Consider the following 21,959-nt stretch of genomic DNA (forward strand, 5'->3'; position numbering starts at 1 on the left):
ATGCAGCTGTAATCCCACACTAAAGGCCCATTTACACGGAGCGATGCTCGATTAAAAATTGCTAAAAAACGATCATTTGAGCGATAATCAATGCGTCTAAACGTGCGGCCATCGTGCACTTTTTCGTGCACAGCTAGCTGAGCGTTAAATTCAGGTCAACTTAAAAATCATTGTGCGGTCTTATCAGGAGTTCTCCGCTGGTAGTGCTGATAGCATTGTTTCCCATTGGTGAACAAAAGGAACTGAAAGCAGATAAGAGCCCTCGGGCTATTAACTGCATTCAGCGAAAGGTTTCATTTGCACGCTAAATAGCTATTAAGCAGCTGAGTAGCTACTTAATAGTTTATGCAAAATGATCGCTTAAAGCTGTCACTCAAACTGTCGTTAGAGCGATTTTTGAGTAATTATCGCTCCGTATTAATGGGCCTTTACTCCCTCTAACCCCCCTCTCCCTTGGTAAGTGAAATTAAATAGATTTCCTTGTTCTTTGTTTGATGTAAAGATAACTTAAACCAACAGTGTTAAAGGGGTTTTCCAGGGAGAATACTGCTGGTGACCTATCCTGAGGACTTCGACCGATTAGCTGAGTGGGCACATGCTGTCGGCACTGCAAATACATAGAGGTGGCAGCAGCAGAAGTCTCCGTGCCAACCTCTATGTAATGGCCGACGCTTATAACAGAAGGCAAGGCTCTCATTTAAGCCAATGCGAGTTGTTCCTGCAGTTACAAGTGTCGGCCACTACATAGTGGTCGGCGCGGAGACTTTCTCTGTGTATTTGCGGTGCTGACAGCTTGCGCCTTCTCAGGTAATCAGTCAGGGTCCTGAGCGATGGACCCCAGCCAATCAACTACTGATGACCTATCCTGTGGACAGGTCATCAGTAGTATTCTCCCTGGAAAACCCATTTAACATTTAATAAGCCAAGCCTACTCCCTATATAAACGTGTACATGTGATGTAATAGCCACTCAGAGATTTGAGACCATACCTATAGGCCTCTCTGGGTTGTGTCGACACAGAAATAAAGTTCATTTCCTATAGACTCCGGGTGCTGGATCAGATTGTATATCAATACAAGCTGAAAGGCTTGCACATGTGAAAATAAGGACATGCGAGATACAGACACACGGAATCATTTCTTTATTGAGACTTAGCCTTCAACTTGTAACATGCATTTTGACTTCTAGGGCTTTGCAGGTTTTTCAAATGTCTTTAATTCCTCTGGCTCTTCACCATGTTTAAAAACACTTACAGTTACTTGCCCAACCTCTGAACCATACTTGTTTTTCACAGTAATGCTGTAGCGCCCAGTATCTGCAGCACAGATCTTCTCTATGGTCAAAGTTACAATTGTACCCTTGATGTCCAATTTATAGCGGTCTTTAAACACCACCTCCTTCTCATTCTTTATCCACGAGACCTCAGGAGCAGGATCTCCAGATATATGACAGGTCAAACACAGGGTCTAGAAATGAGAGGAAAAGTCTCATTGGTTTGTTACATATTATGTAGATATCAACACCTTTTTATTTTAACTACATTATATGTTATCACAAAATGTAGGATCTATTATTATTAGAGATAAGCGAACCTACTCGTTTCGAGTAATTACTCGATCGAGCACTGCGATTTTCGAGTACTTCCGTACTCAGGTGAAAAGATTCGGGGGGTGTCGGGGGCCGGGGGGTGGCGTGGCGGAGCGGGGGGTAGCAGCGGGGAACAGGGGGGAGCCCTCTCTCTCTCCCTCTCCCCCCCCACTCCCCGCTGCAACCCCCCACTCACCCACGGCGCCCCCCGAATCTTTTCGAAAATCGTGGTGCACGGGCGAAAAAGGGGCGTGGCCGAGTACGCTCGCTCATCTCTAATTATTATATAATAACCGTGTTACTGGGAACGTTGAAATATGTGATCTACAATGTATACATTAATGATAGTCATACAGTAAGTTCCAACACCAGGCAATATAACACAAGAGTGATGTATAAATTATTCTTTCACATTATAGGTGAAATTAACACCTTTCAAGAAAATAATGGACTATTATTAGTTTTTGGTAGGCAATACCTTATCTACCATTATTGTCGCCAGATCTGGAAGGCCTCGGACAACTTTAGCACGATCTAGAAATATGAACAACAACATAGTAAATTATACAGCAAATGCCATTATAATGAATTGACAAAAGTGGATAAAAAGAAAAACATAAATGCAACACATTTCAGTGCTACCCTAAAATTGTATTAATACCACAGTTTATTTGCTCTTTTTAACATTTTCTATCTCATTTTAGTTGACTATGGTAACTGTATTAACACACAACTACGTAGCGGTCAAGGTTTATAGCTGGCTAGATTATGATCCAATGCATAGCAATAAAAAGAACAAAGTGACACCTGTTTCTCTTAAGGTGCTTTTACACGGGACCTAATAGCATGTCTGAATGATAATCGTTCAGATCTTTGCTGGATCGTGGGAATCCAAATGATTATCATTCAGACATGCTATTAGGTTAGTTACTGCTATTTATTCACATTTACACTGCTGTACACTGTCCTAAAGGATCATGCTATGTCTGTGACAGACAGAGAGTAGAATCTGCAGTTCACTGCGCACAGTGTTTAGAACACAGCATGGCAAAATCTCCTCCCAGCAGTTCTTGGAGAAGAGAAAATCAGATATACAACCTGCAGAGGGAAAAGTGTTGATAAATGCAGGATACAAGGATGACCAGAAATAGTGTTATTTCATGTATGGCCAATTATTCAGAAAATTAAAATTTGCTTTAATTTTGTGTTATTATTTAAAAAATAAAAAAACATACTCAGTGCTTATGCCTATAAAACAAGTTACTCATTGCACGCAGAAAAACCTAGGTTAGGGAGCCTGTAGGGGTGCTTTCAAACATATAGAATATTTCTGCAAGCCACACCTAAAGACATAGGTTAATCTGCTGCTGCAAATTTCTGCCCCATAAGGGCTCCTGCACACTTGCATTTTTCTCACGCATTTTTTTCATGCGATATCACTGCCTTTTTTTCACGCAATATCGCTGCCTTTTTTTCACATGATTGTCAATGGGACTTTCTAATGTTAAAAACACATCGCACAAAAATCGCAAAGCACCAACTTGTGATGCGTTTTTAACATTAGAAAGTTCCATTGACAATCGCGTGAAAAACACGCAGCGATATTGCGTAAAAAAAACGTGCAACGAAAAACTTAAGTGTGCAGGTGTCCTAACCCGTATGTGTACATTCAGATTTTGGTGTGGAATTTTCATCATCTTAAGGGCTAATGCCCATAGACGGATTACTGCCACGAGTTCCGCAGCAATGTCCTTCTATAGACATGCTGTGGTAAACGATTCTCCCATGCCCAGAAGCGGAAATCAACTGCAATTCTCCGCTTGCGGGGGAGAATCGTAGCATGTTCTATTCTATGCGGAAAATCTTGCAGACGGCTTCCATTGCAGTCAATGGAAGCCGTCCATCCCGCGATACTTTCGCTGTGAGCACAGCGGAAGTACTGCGAGAATCTGCGTCACTGCCCCAACACTGGCATGTCATGCGCTGCACTGTGCATGCGTGCTGGCTCGCCGGGTGAGACACTCGTGGCGGATCCGGAGAGGTAAGTAAAGGGTCTATGGGGGGCATCGGGTCTGATTCCGCTGTGATATTTTGCCGGCAAAATCTGACCTGCCGTGGTCATGAGCCCTTAAGTGTGGATTGCAGAAATATTCCTCTTGTGTGAAAGCACCTTATAGCAGTGCATTGAGGCTATATGGCTCCTCCTAGTGGAGCCATACAGCACTGCTATACAAGCTAAATTGGATTCATTATGTATGGAAATCTCCAGAATCAATGTTTTTTGAGGAGAATACCTCAATTTGGGGTTCAATGAAACAGGACTGAGCATACTGTATATAATGTTCATTAAATTACATATATAATTACAATCGCATGACCTTATGATGGTTACTTACTCTTTTCTATTACAGCAGCTTCCCTGAAAGAAATAGAACAGAAATATATTACAAACGTTGTAAGCAGAGAGTACCATCATAGATATTGTGATATAATACAAATATATATCCATAAGATTAACCATGACATGTTTACCATGTCAATATGAATTCTGAATTGACCTAAAATCACTTTTTATTTCTTAACTATTCTAGTAGTTACCAAAGTATTCATTGTAGGAAGGAAAATGGCAAAGGCGCTTTCTGAGAATTATGGTTGAAAAGCTGATGTGCCAATTATGCTAAGGCTTAACACCTTGTCCTACAAATTGACATAGCTAGAGGAACTATATGAATCAATTGGTCAGATTTATGACACTGTCTAAAAGAATAACTGTCTTTGTTGCCCATAGTAGCCAATCACAACTTAGTTTTCATTTTTCCAAGAGCAAAATCATCAACAAAGACTGTTGGGAAATTTCGGAAATCTACTGCAATGTTTTCATGCTTGCCAACATTTTCTAGGAAATCCCTACCTGTCATAAATCTTTATGGTTTTAATTCCAAACTATGTTACATTTTAGTTTATTACACCTGCTTAGTTCTTTTTCCTGACAATGCATGTAAAAAGGCGGATGTAACACGTAGTGTGCTGGTTTTCAACCAATATGAATATTAAATTAGGATCACTCAAGTAAAATATGATTTTGAATTGCAGGCTGACTAGATGTCAGTAAAATTGACCTTTGATAAGGTTTGATTTCTGAACATCAGTCAAAACAATGCAATGCTAAATTGAATTAATATAGTTTAATTAATTACTTAAAGGGTCTATCAGGGCATAAAGAAAATATAAACAGCTAAAAGTGATGGCAAAACAAAAAAATCCACACTCTATTCAATAGATCCCCATCCCAATCTATTTCACCTATGCCTGGTTTGCATTTCTTGAGCAGTGATGACATCACTAACGCCAGGGATATGTGACCACTGCAGCCAATTAGCAGCTCACTTTGGTTAACTGCAATGGTAATGTGTCCTGTTGTGGGGATGTCATTGCTGATACAACAGGAAGTGAAGACCAGTGGGGGGGGGGGGGGGGGGGCTGAGCACTGGCTGAATAGAAGCATCCAGAAATTGGGAAAGGTGCATATGGCTTTTTTATGTTTTGCCACTACTTTAAGCTGTTTGCAACAATTTTTTCCGCCAAAACAACTCCTCTAATATACGTGCTGCAAGTTTGACTTGACCATTCTTTTTATTTTACTGAAAGGATTTGACATCACCTTTTTATTTTAGCCCTAGGCTTGAGCTATACAGTGACGTCGGGATCGGAAGAAACCCATTGAGGTTGGAATTTTTGTGAGTGTGAGGTAACTGTGAGGTAACCTGTGACTTGTACGACAAGTTCAATGGCAGTGTGAGGTTGCAGTGCTACACAGCAATCTTTGGTCGCTTGACCATTGTAGCACTAGCCTTATTGTACAGTGAAAATTGTTAATCTACTCATTAGACTAGATGAGAATTTATTGATCTATAGTTGGTGGTGAATTTCCATCTTCCCTGATCAGTTTATTTTCATATAAACTTTTTTTTTAAAAATGGACTATCCAAAGCACACAACCCTTTTAACCTATTCCCTGTGCAGCCAGTTCTGGCCCTCCTAACCAAGCTCCATTTTTCAAATTCTACGTGTCACTTTACTCAGCAATAACTTTCGAATGTTTTTAGTTATCCAAGTGATTTAAGACTGTATTTTCATGATACGTTGTACTTTATAAGTGGTCAATTTTGATAGATGTTTTGTGTTTTTTTATGAAAGAATTCTACATTTACAAAAAAATTTGAACGATGCACAATTTTTAAGCTGGCAAAAGCAGTGTTTGCTGCGATTTTAAAACATGGATGCAAAAAATATGGCCATGTAAAAAGCTGCATATATTTAATAATAATAATAATAATCTTTATTTGTATAGCGCCAACATATTCCGCAGCGCTTACATAGACAGAGGGGAATACAGAAGGACAAAATACAAAAATTACAGAACCACGGTTACATCCATCAGTTGATGGAAACAATAGGGGTGCGGGTCCTGCTCCAACGAGCTTACATACTACAAGTAATGGGGTGATACAGAAGGTAAAGGGGCTGGAGATGTGCACTGTATGGCGAGGTGGAGAGTGAGCGATGTTATACACATAGACAATGGTCAGACATTTAGCCGTGTGATGGCAGAATCAGTATGACTGCAGGAGCGGTTTATGATGGCTAGCAGGGATTGCAGTCAGTAGGTCAGGGAGCATGTTATCAGGCGGAATACAGAGGGGTTTGTTTAGGGAATGCGGTATGCCTCCCTGAAGAGGTGCGTTTTTAGAGCACGCCTGAAGTTCTGCGAGTCCTGGATTGCTCGGGTAGCCTTTGGTAGTGCGTTCCAGAGGACCGGTGCTGCTCTGGAGAAGTCTTGGAGGCGGGAATGAGAAGTTCGAATTAAAAGGGCACTCAGTCTGGTTTCATTAGCAGAGCTGAGAGCCTGGGCTGGATGATGGATTGAGATGAGGGAGGCAATATAGGGGGGTGCTGCGCTATGGAGGGCTTTGTGGATGAAGGTAGCGAGTTTAAATTGAATTCTGTATTTAACGGCCAGCCAGTGCATTTACCTTGGTTACGTATTATAGTCTGTAAAACAGGGACTAAATACAGAGTAAAAATGCGCTTGTTTGAAAGTGACCTAAGACAGATACTCATACCACAGAAAATAGCTAATAAAAAACATTTTCCATATATCTATTTTATGTTGGTATCATTTTGTAAGCATCTTTTAAATTTGTCTACTAAACTTATAAGTAGAAGGGCAATTCTTTTCTTAATTTTGAAGAAAATAGCTAAAACTTATTTTTTAGGTGACCATTTTACTTTGAGGGGCCTATATAATAGAAACCTCAATTTTATTAAAACTTTAATGCTTTTAAACTTTTTCTATTTTTGAAAAATTGTATAAACTTTTCTTTAAATTAGTTTTCACTGGGACTTCAATAGGTGATCTATTGATCATTTTGTTAATACAACGCAATACTTCTGTGTTGCGGTATGTTAGTTGCTGGCTATTGCAATATTACACTCTTCCACAGGCAGGGTGTATTAAAATTAATAGAACAGGAGGTTTGGAAGCCTTCACTGTGACTCCAGTTCCCATGACAATGGAATGACACCTTGCAATTGTATCATGAAGGGGAAGCGATTGGAGGGCAGAGGAAATGCCCTCCCTCTGTCCAACCACCTAGATCAACAACTGCAGTCAGCACTAACTGCAGCATCTAAGGGGTTGAGCAGCTGTGATTGGAGTTCTCTATTATAATAAATTCTCTAAAATGTGATACAGACTTTTAGAAAAAGAAACTATAACTTTTCTTTTTATTAACACTTACTTGCATTTCTCCCGTTCTACTATTGCATCATCAAATGCTGAAAATAAAGAAAGAAATTATTTACAAGATGGTTGCATTAGGTAATTATATGTAGTGTTACTCAAGTTAGGATAGCAATATTACTTTGGGTGATGCTTCGGATTGAGGGCTCCTGCACATGAGCGTAGGCGTATATATGTAGTAGTAACAGTGACCTTCACAGTGTCCTCAGCAGTAATAGTGACCCCCACAGCGGCCCTAGTAGTGATAGTGACCCCCACAGCGGCCCGAGTAGTAATAGTGACCCCACAGTGGCCTCAGCAGTAATAGTGGTCCTACAGTGGCTTCAGTAGTAATAGCATCCCCCACTGTTACCCCAGTAGTAATAGTGACCCCCACAGTGGCCACAGTAGTAATAGTGACCCCCACAGCGGCCCCAGTAGTAATAGTGACCCCCCACAGTGTCCTTAGCAGTTATAGTGACCCCCACAATAGTCTTAGCAGTAATAGAGAGCCCCACAGTGTCTTCAGTAGTAATTGTGTCTCCAAAAGTGGCCGCAGTATTAATAGTGATGCCCATAGTAGTAATAGCATCCCCCACAGTGGCCCAGAAGTAATAGTGACCCCCACAGTGGCCCCAATAGTAAAAGCGACCCCCACAGTGGCCCCAATAGTAAAAGCGACCCCCACAGTGGCCCTAGTACTAATAGTGACCCCCAGAGCGGCCCCTAAGTAGTAATAGTGACCCTCACAACGGCTCCAGTAGAATAGTGACCCCCACAGCGGCCCCAGTAGTAATGCTATAACTGCTGGGGTCAATATAGGGGACACTATTACTAATAGTATCCCCTATATCAGCCCCAGTAGTAATAGTGCTCCCCCTGGGACCCATATACTTCCTCCTTCCCACTTGTTGAAGTGCTGCTGCTCCTCTGCTCAGTGCAGCTGCGGGCACTGATCCCAGGTGCACACTGTGACGTCAGTGTGTGCATCCGGACACCTCCTCCCCTCCCCTCTACTCTCACCGAACCAAGAAGGAGACGTCAAGGTAGGGGGGAGGAGGATCCTGAGTGCACACTGACTTCATAGTGTGTACCTGGGATCAGTGCTGCTGAGTGAATACTGTCAGGGGAGCCGCAGCCCCGGCTGGTATTCACTATCGTGTTGAGCGGCTGCTGGTGCACATGCCAGCAGGGAGGGCTCTGCGTACCGCCTCTGGCACACGTGCCATAGGTTTGTCACCAATGCCCTATAGCTATATGCCTATGTCAGTGATGCATTAGAATATCATTTGCAACCTGGTATTAAAAATGAATTGAATGGAAACATTGGAGAAGATTTATGAAACTGTCTAAGGTAAAAAGTTTCTTTTGTTGCCCATAACAGCCAATCACAGAGCAATTTTCATTTAGTATTGTGCTCTTGAAACATGTGATAGTTGCTATGGATTTCTTTTAGACTGTTTGCTAAATCTGCTCCGTTATTTGTATGCAGGAGTTAAATTAAACTTTTGTTTAAGACAGAGAGCCCATGAAATGACTCGATATTCATTACCTTTACCGCTGAGGTCAAAGGTCCGTTTATGGATGTCTTTACCATCAAACAGTTCAAGTGTATACAGACCTCGGTCTGACTCAGTAAGATTGTTAATTTCAAGCCATATTTGGTTCTCTGTGGTGCCCGATTTAACTTTTTCTGTACTGGGCAATTTCTGAGTTCTGCGTAGACAAATTACAATAGTTTATTTATATAGGCATTCAAAGAGCAATAAAATCACCATAAGCTACAGTATAGATGGCATATCGGAAACTAAACTTGTTCATCATACCTTTTATATAACCCAGCAGCCACAACCAGTCTTTGACTGTGAATGGCTAAATCTCTGCTCAAGTTAGTAGTGGTGACTTGCCACACTATAGGTGTGTCATATAAAATACTAACAAAGTATAGGCAGAGCTCTCACTTTTTAATATGTTAAAATTCTGTCTGTAGGGATTAGGACTGGAAGAGATTTACTATTGATAATATGTGTTTTTTGGGGCAAATTGCACAAAATAACTGTCTCACGTGTTTGTGCCACTTTTTGCAAAGAAACCGCCTAAATATGACACAGTGTGGCAAGAACCTAGGCTTCAATAAAAACTGCACCCAAATTTGGCGAAGCCAACTAATAGGAGGCATAAAGTAAAAATAGCCAGTCTATAGATAAATAGAATCAGAATAATAACCCCACTATGGTAAATCTGGGAATTTAAAGAGTGTCTAGTCTAAATTTTCATTATTAGACATTATTAGGAAATCTGCGTCATTGTTTGCATAAGCTTGTCAATATGGATTTAATATGTACATAGATTACAATATTCCCCATTTATAGAGGTAGCAGAATACTATTGGTATGTATTGAGTTATTAAGTAAGCCATTTAAATATCATTATTCACAGTGGCAGAATCTAGCACTTTAAACTGAGTCACTGAAAAGAACTAAACTTAAAAATGAACTTTTATTGATTAATCATTAAAATTTAGCGGCATGTGCATACATAAACCATGACTCTGTACATGTATATATCTATCTTATTGTATTTTCTAGTTCCTAATTATATCATTAGGAAAAACATTAATCCTAATAAGTAATTGTGTTCTAGAACGAACCACAGAAGCTAAATCAGTAGACAGTTATGGGTCGTGGGCTGCATTCCCACGAACGTATATCAGCTCGGTTTTCACGCCGAGCCGATATACGTTGTCCTCGTGTGCAGGGGGGGAGGATGGAAGAGCCAGGAGCAGGAACTGAGCTCCCACCCCCTCTCTGCCTCCTCTCCGCCCTTCTGCACTATTTGCAATGAAAGGAGGCGGGACTGGAGCGAGGCTAAATTCCATGAAATTAGCCCCGCCCCATCCCGCCTCTCCCCATTGCAAATAGTGCAGAGGGGCGGCGTGAAAACCGAGCCAATATACGTTCGTGGGAATGCACCCTACAGCGTAGACCCCGGTGATTGAGAAAGTAGCCTACAGCATCAATCCCTCCCTTTCGGAGGGCTTGATGATAATGCATCTGTCTTTTTCAATTGAGACAAGACTTTTTTTCCTTGGCTGATAGATTTTGATAATTATATTTCTCACATCGGAGAGTTTTACAAATTCCTCATTTACCATCGCCTCAAAAATATCAATAAAGGGGGACTCGACAGGTGGAGATGTACCAGTACTGTTTTGTTGCAGGTTTGTGAATAGGCCTTTGCCCATTTCTCGTTGTCCTTCTAAGAACAACTCCTCTAGCATATTAAGACTACTCAATTTTTCTCTGGGTCGATGCCAACCTCATGGCATTTGTTATGGCCCTGGATGGCGAAAAATTTATGCCATCTTAATTTTCTCAGGAAAAGTGAGACATCTTTAGTCCATTCAAAGCTACTGAATTTATTTGTATAAATGAGAGGCCTTTTTTCATTACTGATATTTCACTGTCAGAAAAAACTCTAGTGGATAAATTGATAATCTGTAGCTCATTATTTACATCTAGAGGTGCACGGGATCCACCACTCACAACCCGATTGATGTTACTTTCTCCAGGTTGCAGCTCGCCATTTTGCACACTTTCTATTAATGGGGGTGTTATCATTCCTCCCCGATTTCTCAACATATATGTTGATATCAGTGGACCTAAAAAACCACCTCCATTTGATAAGTTGGACTTGCCCCTGCCTCTTGTTTCAGGCCTGGTATCAGCTCTACCTCTTGGTCTCTCTTGGAGGTCTCGGTCCCTGAGTATTCTCCCTCTGATGAACTTAATCCTGATTCTGTTAGTTACCGCACATCGTAAGCCCTATCTTCAGTGAAGTCACGCAGATCCCTTGTAAACTGGAAGTGTTTGCGTTCTTTCAAATACCCAGTATATTTTTCAATCGTAAGTTTTAATGCATTTTCTTTTTTCTCATATTCATTTTCACCTGATAATTTCTGTATATCCTTGATTGAATCTTCCATAGTTTTAGTATTTTTTTCTAAGTTCATCTTCTCCTCTTATTGTATTTTCTAGTTCCTAATTATATCATCTTCTATATGTAATCATCTGCAATCTATGGGATAACAATAGGCAAGGTTTTACACATGGAGAGAATTTCAGACTGGCCAGAGGGCTGAGTTGAAATCACCAGATAGAGTTTACCTGCGGGTGTGATGGTCGCAGTAGATGAATGGTAGGATTAAAATGAATACCTATAAACACAATGTATAACCTATAAACCTGTGTTAGGATATGGGAGATGGTGACACCGCTCCTACCAGTGCTCTATTGAGTAGTCTTGTTATTCCACCTTTGTTGCCTCCAGTCTCAAAGCTTGGAAACAATTGAAAACATTGCAGGTGGTATATAATATCTATCTCTTATATGTGATATCAGGATTAATGTTTTTCCTGATGATATAATTAGGAACTAGAAAATACAATAATTATATTATATATATATATATACACACACACAGAGTCAACGTTTGTGTATGCACATGCCGCAAAATTTTAATCAATCTAAATATCATTCATTTAAACAGAGAGAGTGGTGTTAGGACATACTTGTGGTGCCACGTTGGATTCATGATATCCGTGAATTGTTTCACATCACTGTAGATCCTAACCCCTTCAGCTGTGCCTTGACACTTCAGTGGGGAGGCAGAGAGTGCTTATGGGACAACAGACAAATTAATCAATTTATAAGGAAAGCATCAGTCAATGTACCATATTGCATTTAATGAATTGGGTTAGTAAAGTCAACTTTGAATACTTTATATAGAGAGAAACTATTGGGAGCAATTACAGGCAAATGTGGGGGCAGTAGAAGAATAAAAGCCAGTGTGGACCCAGCAGCAAAGCTCTGTGGCCAGTTTCAGGGGATGTGACAGGTCCTCTGTAAAGTCTAAAGCATTGTTTCAATAATCAGGACAGAGGGAAGAAAATAGATGTGGTAATCACTTGTCCATAAGAGTATCACTTTATTCCACTGACTTAAATAGTATTATAATTAGAATAAAATATTTCCTTTTTTTAATCTGATTAAGTGAATTCTATATACAATGAAAACCACCTATATTTTCAAGAAAAAAATAAGTGAACCCTTTGGAATGACTTGGATTTCTGCATTGATTACCAATAAAATGTTGTCTGACTGTTATGTAAGTCACATTTATAGACAAAAACAATCTAACGAAACATTACACACATACAGATGTAACATTCATCACTTCTACTAAGCAACCATCCACAGTTCAGGGAGATCCTTAGGCCAGTTTTACATGAGCCTATTACGGGTGCATTTATGCACCCAAATAAGGATTAGTGTTTCTGCCCGACTGTGGGTCTACTGAGCCAAACTCAGCATCATAGATTGGGCCGTGACACTCATCTGTATACATGTGCCTGTTAATTTACTTTCACATCTGCGCTAGGGATTCTGCTTTCCTGCTGCTTTTGGGAAGCAGGAAACTGGAACCACCGTGGACAAATGGTTCCGTGTCTTGATGGAACTGAGCAGCGCTAGGCAGACCCCATTGATAATGGGGTCCGCCCAGCTTTTTCTTCCAGTATTTTCAGCTGGATCTGCAATGGCATCTTCGGCCTGAGGTTCTTACGCAGATGTGAAACCAACCTTACATGCTTGTATGAAACTTATGACATTTTATGGTTTACAATTGCCAGTTTAGAAATGCTTACCACTTATTCTAGAAATTTCCTTCATTATATCTTCAAAAGCTGAAACAATATAAACACATGAACATGCAAGCTTCTTTATGCAAAATGCATACACGTCTTTTACCCATTTATTTGCCTAATTCACCTTGTCGACTACAAACTTGAAATTTTGCACAATTGTTATCATCCTACTTTCTTGCCATGGCCACTAAGAAAAAATAGGACACTGGGAATATGGATAGCAAATGACCTGTCAAATGCCAATAATGATCTGGAAGGTCAGTATGTATTGGAGTGTAACAAAATTTGGTTTGTTCTCTTACTGTGCAATGAAACAGACAGCTTTTTCCAAAATGTTACTTTTCTTTTTTACCTTTCCTTTACCTTTTTTTTTTATTTGTATAGCACCAATATATTCCGCAGCGCTTTAAAGAGAGCACGTCAGTTCCTGTCCCCATTGGCTGCTCATAATCTAATCTCAAAGACACAAGGCCCAATGTCACAGGACACCAATTAGCCGATCAGTATGTTCACTGCGGACAAGGAGGTGATTGAATTAGATTGCTTATAAGAAAGGAGTTGAGATGGATCTTTTTGCTGGATAGTATGTCACCAAAATGTGGAATATAATGTTCAGCCACACATATGAGGTCCTGGCACTCTTGGGATATCACATCTGTGTATGGCCGCCTGCAGACGGGCGGAAATTCCACGGCGTTAGCAAATGCAATCCTAGGCAGATGGCCGCGGTTTGTCCGCGCGAAATCTCGCGCGGCAAACAAACCGCAGCATGTTCTATTTCTCTGTCCGGCCGCCGGCTCCGGTCTGCGCATGCGCCGGCTGCCACATCAAACAGCCGGAGCCGCGGGCGCGGGTGATTACGCGCTGCTCTCTGCAGGCGCTCGGGTCGCGTCCCGTGGCGAGAATCCTCACAGCCGGATCCGACCCGCCCATCTGCAGGCGGGCTAAGGATGTTTTATTTGTTTGTTTTTAATCTGTGTCTTGTTTCATTTTTTTCTAGCTGTATGTGATGGCCAGCCGGATTCTTTGTGAACACTTACATGACAACCATGCAAATTGGAATATGGCCACCAATTTGGTGACTTGATACATCTACATTTATGGGTTGATGATTTCAATAAAGAATCATTCTGTTATACATAATTTTTTTGTCATTTTTGGCTATTGTTAGACAACAGACGTTAATGTAGGGGTCAACGAGGGTTGTTACATAAGTGACATTATATCACTGGTACCCTGCACATAGATATTTTTTTATATAGTGTGGATCCTTTGAATTGCCTTCAAATCTGGATAGCCCCTTTACAACCATTTAGGCCTTAAGGGACCCTTTCATGAAGGGGGTTGAATGACTATATTGGTAACAGTACATACTACCCTGATTTGTAGGTCTTTTTAGATCAAGAGCCATGGAAGTGTTGTTTTAGTTTCTGCGATAGTATATTTGAGTAATTCCATGACGGTGCAAACATAGGTCTTTTTAGATCGTTTGATATATAAGCGTTTTTCTATGATAATACAGTTGATTGATTTTGCGTTATTGTGATGGTTCAAATGGCTATATTGGCTATTAACTTGCTGGGATATAGTGGTAGGATTATGCGCATGTGTGTGTCATTGGAGTAGAAGAGATTTGATGATGTGGCCCCTAGATGTTGATGTTGACCTAGGTTTGGGATCTCGTGCATGGATGATGCATGAAATAGTTAAGTCTGGGGTGCAATAGTTTGATGTGACATTGTAAAGCCCAGGCGAACATAATCTCGAGGGATTTTGAGAGAGGAGGTCAGTGATAGGGGGTCAAGGCAGCTACGGGTGATAACATTTACTATATATTACACCAGAAACTGGCATAGATCATAGCTGAAATTCATGCCAGCTCATGTTTGATGTAATTTTTTCTATGGCACACGGATGGGGCAAGATTTGGCTTTTCTGATGGAGGACAGCATATTAACATCAGTGTACAAAACGCCAGTCTTAATGCAGCTACCCCAATGTCGTATTAACTCACTATACTACTCTGAAAATTTTGCTGTGAGATGCATTCCTAAATAACATTATCTAAGAAATATCAATGATTTTAGGACTCTTGCACCCCCTACATATCCTGTTGTCCAAAAAGGCCTCTGTAAGTCAAATTATCCTAGTTACCATACTCTGGCTCTGGCTCCAGCTTTTGATATACAGCGGTGCCTTGGCTTGCAAGTGTAATTCTTTCCATAACGGAGCTCTTAACTCAAAACACTCATATGTCAAATCACTTTTCCCCATTGAGATTAATGTGTTCCGGACCTCCCTAAGCCTTAACTACACTACACCACACTACACTACATGTAAAAAAAAAAAAACATCAATACTCACCTACCGCCGGCGTTTCGGTCTTCCCGCGGGTTTCCATAGCTGCTGCAGCCTGCCGTGTCCTCCGTCACGCCAACAGAGCACTTCTTCCTGGAAGCAGGGCTTAAATACCCCGCCTCCAGCAAGCTAATCACGAGGACTGGAACACCGGTGGTAGGTAAGTATTAGACCCCGCCAGCATAAGCTTGCGAGCTTCTTGACTTGAGAACAGGCTCATAACCCGAGTTTTTGCTCTTAAATCAGAGCAAAAATTCGAGAGAGAGCCTGCTCGCAAGCTGAGGCACTCGTAAGCCAAGGTATCACTGTACTAGTATATGGCAAATTTTACATTTTGGGTGGAAATCTTACTGTGCTGCCTCCCCCACCTCTAGTAAATGGTAATCCTTACATTTTGGTTGAAAACGTTACCATGTCCTGTTCCCCCTCTATAACTGGGATAGTGTTCAAATGGTTACAGATGGACCTGAAGCAAATTTTTAAAACTTTCTTGCTAATCTTCCTCTGATGTGATATTCCTATCTTACCTTCTTTGTTAAGGTCCAAGTCACTAATATCTTCTCCTCTGCTGTCCTTCACCGCAGCTTTGTATTGTCCTTTATCTTCCTTTGTGAACTATTGAGAGAATGCAATAACACTTTAATAACAAATACAGTTTATTTTTTTGAAAAGAGGCTCATATCCTCTGTACTGTTCATGTTCATATTCACATATACCAGATTTGTTCCAGGAATTTCATGTACTGTTCATTCATTTAAATGAGAATTACACAAATGTACATGAATGCTGCAAAAACAACTCATTCAGATGTTGGAAATTGATTTTCAGTTGCAGGAATTTCTCTACTTACCCTATGGCAGGCCAGGTCTTGTGTGACAAGGGCACCACTGCAATCTCACACATGTACCTTGCCTGGCCTATGTGATGAACCTGGTAGTGCAGTGCTTCCTAAACAATTATCCAGGTTTACTTCTAGTGCTGGTAAAGACCAGTAAATTGTGCCTGCACTTTGAGTATTCACATCCAGCTGCCTCTCGTCTGCAGCAAAAGTATGAGCTACCACCCAACCATCTCATCTGTGATGTGCCTACACGGTGGAATTCAATGTTGCATATGTTGCAGAGACTAAAGTACCAGATGGTGTATCCATTAGCATACGCTGTATGTGGGTTGGTCAAGTGACGCCTGTGAAGTGACTGCAAATCAAAGATGTGTGTGCCATTTTAGCCTACTTTGAGGAACCGTCGACAATGGTCATTTGTAATTACGCACTGATCAGTATGCCCATCCCTGTTGTCTGTCTAATGGAACATAAGTGATTTTATGTTGCAATACTTGCAGAAGGGCCGTCGCATAGCCCACATCAAAACATCAGATCATTACTGAGTGGCTACATTACTGATCCCCACTACAAGGCTAGGATGACAAATCTCATTCCAGTGTTTGAGAGGGACCTTAAAATGCATTTTTTCATTTTGTGTGTTTACTGCATCCTCTGACTGTAAATCACTACACAATATGTAGAAAGCCATTATTAATAATTATAATAATGCTCTGGAAATTCGCTGTAAGAAAGGGTATGCACAATACTTTCTGAAACTCTTTAGGAAAACAATGTACATGTAGATAATCCATGGCGTGTGATGCAATAGTTCTTTTTGAATTTACCTTTTTGATAACCAATGTCCCTGATCCACTTTGTCTATCATATTGCCCATCATATTTCCCATCTGGAAGTGGCTTATTATCAAAGGACCATTTAAAAGTTGTGTCTTTCTCAGTATTTGTCACCTAAACAAAAAGGCAAATCAAGCACAAGTCTGTTTAACTATTATACAGATGTAATAGCATGAAATGTACACAAATCAAAATCTTGATATTATGCAATAAATATAATAGGGATAAATATGGGTTATAGTTAGAGATGAGCGAGCATACTCACTAAGGCAAACTACTCAAGCGAGTAGTGCCTTATTCGAGTACCTGCCCGCTCGTCTCTAAAGATTCGGCTGCCGGTGGGGGGCGGGGAGAGCGGGGAGGAACGGAGGGGATCTCTCTCTCTCACTCTCTTCCCCCGCTCCCCCCTGCTCACTCCCGCAACTCACCATTCACCCGCTATTTTTTTTGATGGGAACAATAATGCCACAAGCTCCGTATGGAACAGAGTCAAACTGGACCCAAACTTAGAGCAAAATAAATGTATTTCTCTCTATGGGTCCAGTTTGCTTCCATTTTTTTTAATTGAAAAAAAACGGAAAACAAAGACTGAGGGACAGACAGAGATTTGAAACCACCTTTACATCTCAGGAGCCTGAAAAGATGAAATCATTTACTACTCTCTGTGGCACACCAGTAAACCCCAATCATGTCTGTGGATGGCCTCCAAATACCTGCATTATCATGGATCAAAAAATTGTCAGATATAGACATAAAGCAAATGGGCCACTGCTGTATCACTAGGTACTTGTTGGTAGTTTACCATATTACCAGATACTTTGTAGCATATTACTGGTACACTGACATAATGCCATAAAATCACAAAATACTATCTGAACCCAGTCAGTCGGTCACCAGGATCTGCTATGAGGGGGTCCATATGCTGCAATGTCGATAATAGATTTCCTTTAAAAAAAATAGTGGATCCGCACCTCAGATGTTTTTTAAAATCCAACAAGTCTCCTCGCTCTAAACCATTATACACATATGGCGCATATTACAGAACACACCTTGCATGTTATTATAGTGTGACACTCTTCTGTGACCTTCCACTGCAACTGCTCCACAAAATGTGGTCCTGTTATAAGTAAAGAAACTGCTATGAGTGACTGCTCGTATTTTACTACATAGTAGGAAAAATCTTGACAAAACTTTAACTTTTTACCGTTCATCCTTTTCCAATGTTTTCTTTTCCGCTTAGACTCATCAAGAATCTTATCGAAGTCTGTGAATTAAATTATATTCAAGTATATAAAAAATCTCTACAGCAAATATCATTGTATTTAAACTTTACCAAAAAATGTCTATAGCAAATGCATGACTACAAATTGCAGAGAGCATGCAGATTATAAAGAGGAGTGGCTGTAGGCCACTTTCACAAGGGTGACAAAATCGCACGATTTTCTTGCAAAGAGACAGCGCTACAAATTGCATGTATGAGAAGCCCATGCTTTCCAATGGGTTCCTTCACATTAGCGATGTTTTGTAGGCTTCTACATTGCTAGAAAAAAATTGTGACATGCTGAATATTGCCATGATTTGCGATGTTCTGTAGCCCATGTTTCCCTATCTAGCCTTCCTTTGTGTTGCATCGCACGAAATTGCTGTTTTCATGTGCTGCGATGCAAATTTTTTACAGTAGGAAGCCCTACTGTTTGTTTCTAAAATAAGGCCAGGCTGTTTAAAAAAAAGAAAAAAAAAGGATACATTACCTAACAGGCGCTGTCCGCTCCGCCACACTTTTCCTCCGGCAATACTCACTTGTTTGTAGTCTTTAGGTCATGGGGTTCGTAAATCCAGCGTCTAGGATGCGCTGGCTCTGATTGGTTCTCGACCACCAAACTAAATTGACAACACAAGGTATAAGGGTCAGGGTGGAGGTGATCAAACTCTGCCGTGACCTTAGTTTTAGTGCGACTATCTAAATTTGGATAATTAGATAGTAGGGTATCTACTGGACTCGATGGTCCTTGTTATGAGGTAGATATCTGCCTCATACTCACCATCAGAGTTATAGGCTCTATTACTCTGTCCTCTTTCCATTCTCCTTGCTTGGTATCTATGCCCTCCGGTTCTATTTTTTTGAGACCGTTCTATCTGAGATGCTATTGCAGCAACTTATCTTCTTTAGCTAGTATACAAAGTGCTTTACCGCGACTAGGTTATCTTTAACCATTTTTGGGTTACAACTTGACTCTGTAATTAGAGTTTAGTAACCGCAATACTAGCAGTATTCTCGGCTCCATATGCTTAAGATCAACCTCCTGTCCCTCACTTTGAGGAGCCAGAAGGTTTGACTTGCTATATCGCTTTGCTTATAATATCTAATAGGCAGGCATTGTACATTGCCGCTATTACCTTCTATAAATACTAGTATGTATTGATCATACTTACCTTTGAGTCCTCTTGATCCACTCCACATAGTCAAAGCGATAGAGTTATTTGACCGAGCCCTGACATCGTTTAAGCTACCCTATACTATCGGCTGATACCAATACAAGAATTTTGGCAGAGGCTTGATACATTTTTCGGAGTATTCATCTATGGGCTATTAATTATTGGATCTATTAATATACAAAAAGCGCATCAATTTGAGCACTTTTTCTATGGGCAACAATCTAAAGTACTCATCAACAAGTAATTTTTCGCTCCTGATGAACTACTGTACACATCAGTAGAGAAACGCGTCGAGGAAATGAACAAATCTATCCTTGAGAGCAAATGAGTAAATCTATCCTTGAGCAATTTCATCTCCCTTGAGCTTTTCCATCTTAGTAAGACACCTTTCCATCTTCCCTAAGTCACGGTTTATATGAGACCTTATACATGCTCTGTGAAACCCTGATTAATTTAGTTAGGAGTCAAAATAATAAAGTGCCATCAGATATCTACCTCATAACAAGGACCATCGAGTCCAGTAGATACCCTACTATCTAATTATCCAAATTTAGATAGTCGCACTAAAACTAAGGTCACGGCAGAGTTTGATCACCTCTACCCTGACCCTTATACCTTGTGTTGTCAATTTATGTTTTCATGTTCGTCTGTCAGCCCATGTCTTAAACTATTTTATTTAGTCAACTAATAAAAGTTATATTTTAATCGTCTAGTTCTGTGAAGGGCTCCATTATACTTGAAACACTTAGACGTCTTTTCTGCCCCTGTGGTTCTCGACCACCAAGGCTCAGCCAATCACTGCAGCGCTCGATGAACCAATCACAGCCATCGCATTGAATGGCCGTGATTGGTTCATCAAGCGCTGCAATGCAATGTGTAATACGATGAATCTATTTTTGTAATATTTTGTACATGACATAAAATAAGATTAGAAATGTTGCTTGTCTTTTGTAGTTATTAGGTTTGTCTCTCTTCTGCAATTTTTGTAAAGCATGTTATAGAACTTTTCTATTGCATTTCATTTAAAGGAACCCTCTGAGTTTGGACAAACAAAGATGGCCGCACTACTTCTCTGACTACATGATGCACACTGTTCTAAAGGGCATTATTACAGGACATTATCTAAAGGACATTATTACACGGAAGGATTATCGTTCAAATAAATAATTCATACAAGCGAAAATGAACGATTGTTCAGTGTAAATGCAGCCAATGATCGAACAATGAACGCTAAATCGTTCACTTGTCATTCAGTGTTCACTTCATATAGGCATAAAATTCATTGTTGGCTTGTTCGGTCTCACTTATAAAGTGAATGTGAACAACTGAACAATTTCTTGTTTGAATGAGCAACAATGTATGTGACTGTATAAACAGGCAGCCCAAGCGAACTCTGACATCATTCGGTCGTTAAAACGATAAATTGTTTGGTGTAAATGGACCCTAAGGCCTTAGTCACACGGGCGTTTTTTCATGCGATTTGCGCATCGCATGACGGATGCGCATGCGCAAATCGCGTGACCGGCGCCGAAAAATCGGCCCAAAAATCGCCCGAAAATCTGCTCCTAGCCGCGTTTCATTAGAAACGGGCCGGAGCTGTCCAGCGCATTGCATTCAATGGAGACGGCAATACAGCGGCTCCATTGAATGCAAGCGCTGCGGGCGAGTGTGGGATGAATTGTCGGGAAGGGGTTAAATATATAACCCCTTTCCTGCAATGCATCCTGAAAAGTGAAAAAATAAAAAAAATGTATGTACTTACCTGCTCCCGGCAGCTGGAGATCCCGGCGGCCGGCCTGCAGTGGGTGTGAAGGGGGTGTGACTCAGGCTTGCCCCTGATTGGCTCAGCGCTGAGCCAATCAGAAGCAAGTCTCAGTCACACCCATTCATGAATTCATGAATGGGTGTGACTGAGATCAGCCTCTGATTGGCTCAGGCTGAGCCAATCAGGGGCAAGCCTGAGTCACACCCCCTTCACACCCACTGCAGGCCGGCCGCCGGGATCTCCAGCTGCCGGGAGCAGGTAAGTACATACATTTTTTTTATTTTTTCACTTTTCAGGATGCATTGCAGGAAAGGGGTTATATATTTAACCCCTTCCCGACAATTAACCCCGCGCACGCCGGCAGCCCATTGCTTTCAATGGAGCGGCTGTATTGCCGCTCCATTGAATTCAATGGGCAAACATCGTTCTTCTCTGCCACAGCTGTTCCAGCTGTGGCAGAGAAGAATGATTTATCTTCTATATGTTCTCATTGGGGTCGGCGCTGCTGCCGCCGGCCCCATTGAGCGCATATAGAGAAGAGAACAGGAATCGCAGATCGCAGATAGGTGCGATCTGCGATTTCTGTTCTCTAATTTATCGGACGAGCGCATAAAAAGCGCTCATGTGTCCGATACCATTGCAAAGCAATG

General features: G+C 41.0%; 1 protein-coding gene across 2 annotated transcripts in view; it reads right to left on the reverse strand.

Annotated features, from left to right (window-relative positions):
- Positions 1-1,126: 1,126 nt before the first annotated feature.
- The window catches only part of MYOM3 (myomesin 3), a 129,812-nt gene continuing 108,979 nt past the window's right edge, over positions 1,127-21,959 (reverse strand). For both annotated transcript variants that reach the window (XM_066575073.1, XM_066575074.1), the window contains 11 exons: positions 18,313-18,372; positions 18,158-18,225; positions 17,100-17,222; positions 15,959-16,046; positions 13,074-13,112; positions 11,940-12,045; positions 8,922-9,085; positions 7,389-7,425; positions 3,984-4,006; positions 2,066-2,121; positions 1,127-1,466 (listed from right to left, as the gene is read on the reverse strand). In XM_066575073.1, coding sequence (XP_066431170.1) covers positions 1,185-1,466; positions 2,066-2,121; positions 3,984-4,006; positions 7,389-7,425; positions 8,922-9,085; positions 11,940-12,045; positions 13,074-13,112; positions 15,959-16,046; positions 17,100-17,222; positions 18,158-18,225; positions 18,313-18,372 — 1,046 coding nt within the window. In that variant the 3' untranslated portion in view covers positions 1,127-1,184. The remainder of the gene's footprint in view (positions 1,467-2,065; positions 2,122-3,983; positions 4,007-7,388; positions 7,426-8,921; positions 9,086-11,939; positions 12,046-13,073; positions 13,113-15,958; positions 16,047-17,099; positions 17,223-18,157; positions 18,226-18,312; positions 18,373-21,959) is intronic.

Source organism: Eleutherodactylus coqui, chromosome 1, assembly GCF_035609145.1.
Source record: "Eleutherodactylus coqui strain aEleCoq1 chromosome 1, aEleCoq1.hap1, whole genome shotgun sequence".
Classification (NCBI taxonomy): domain Eukaryota; kingdom Metazoa; phylum Chordata; class Amphibia; order Anura; family Eleutherodactylidae; genus Eleutherodactylus; species Eleutherodactylus coqui.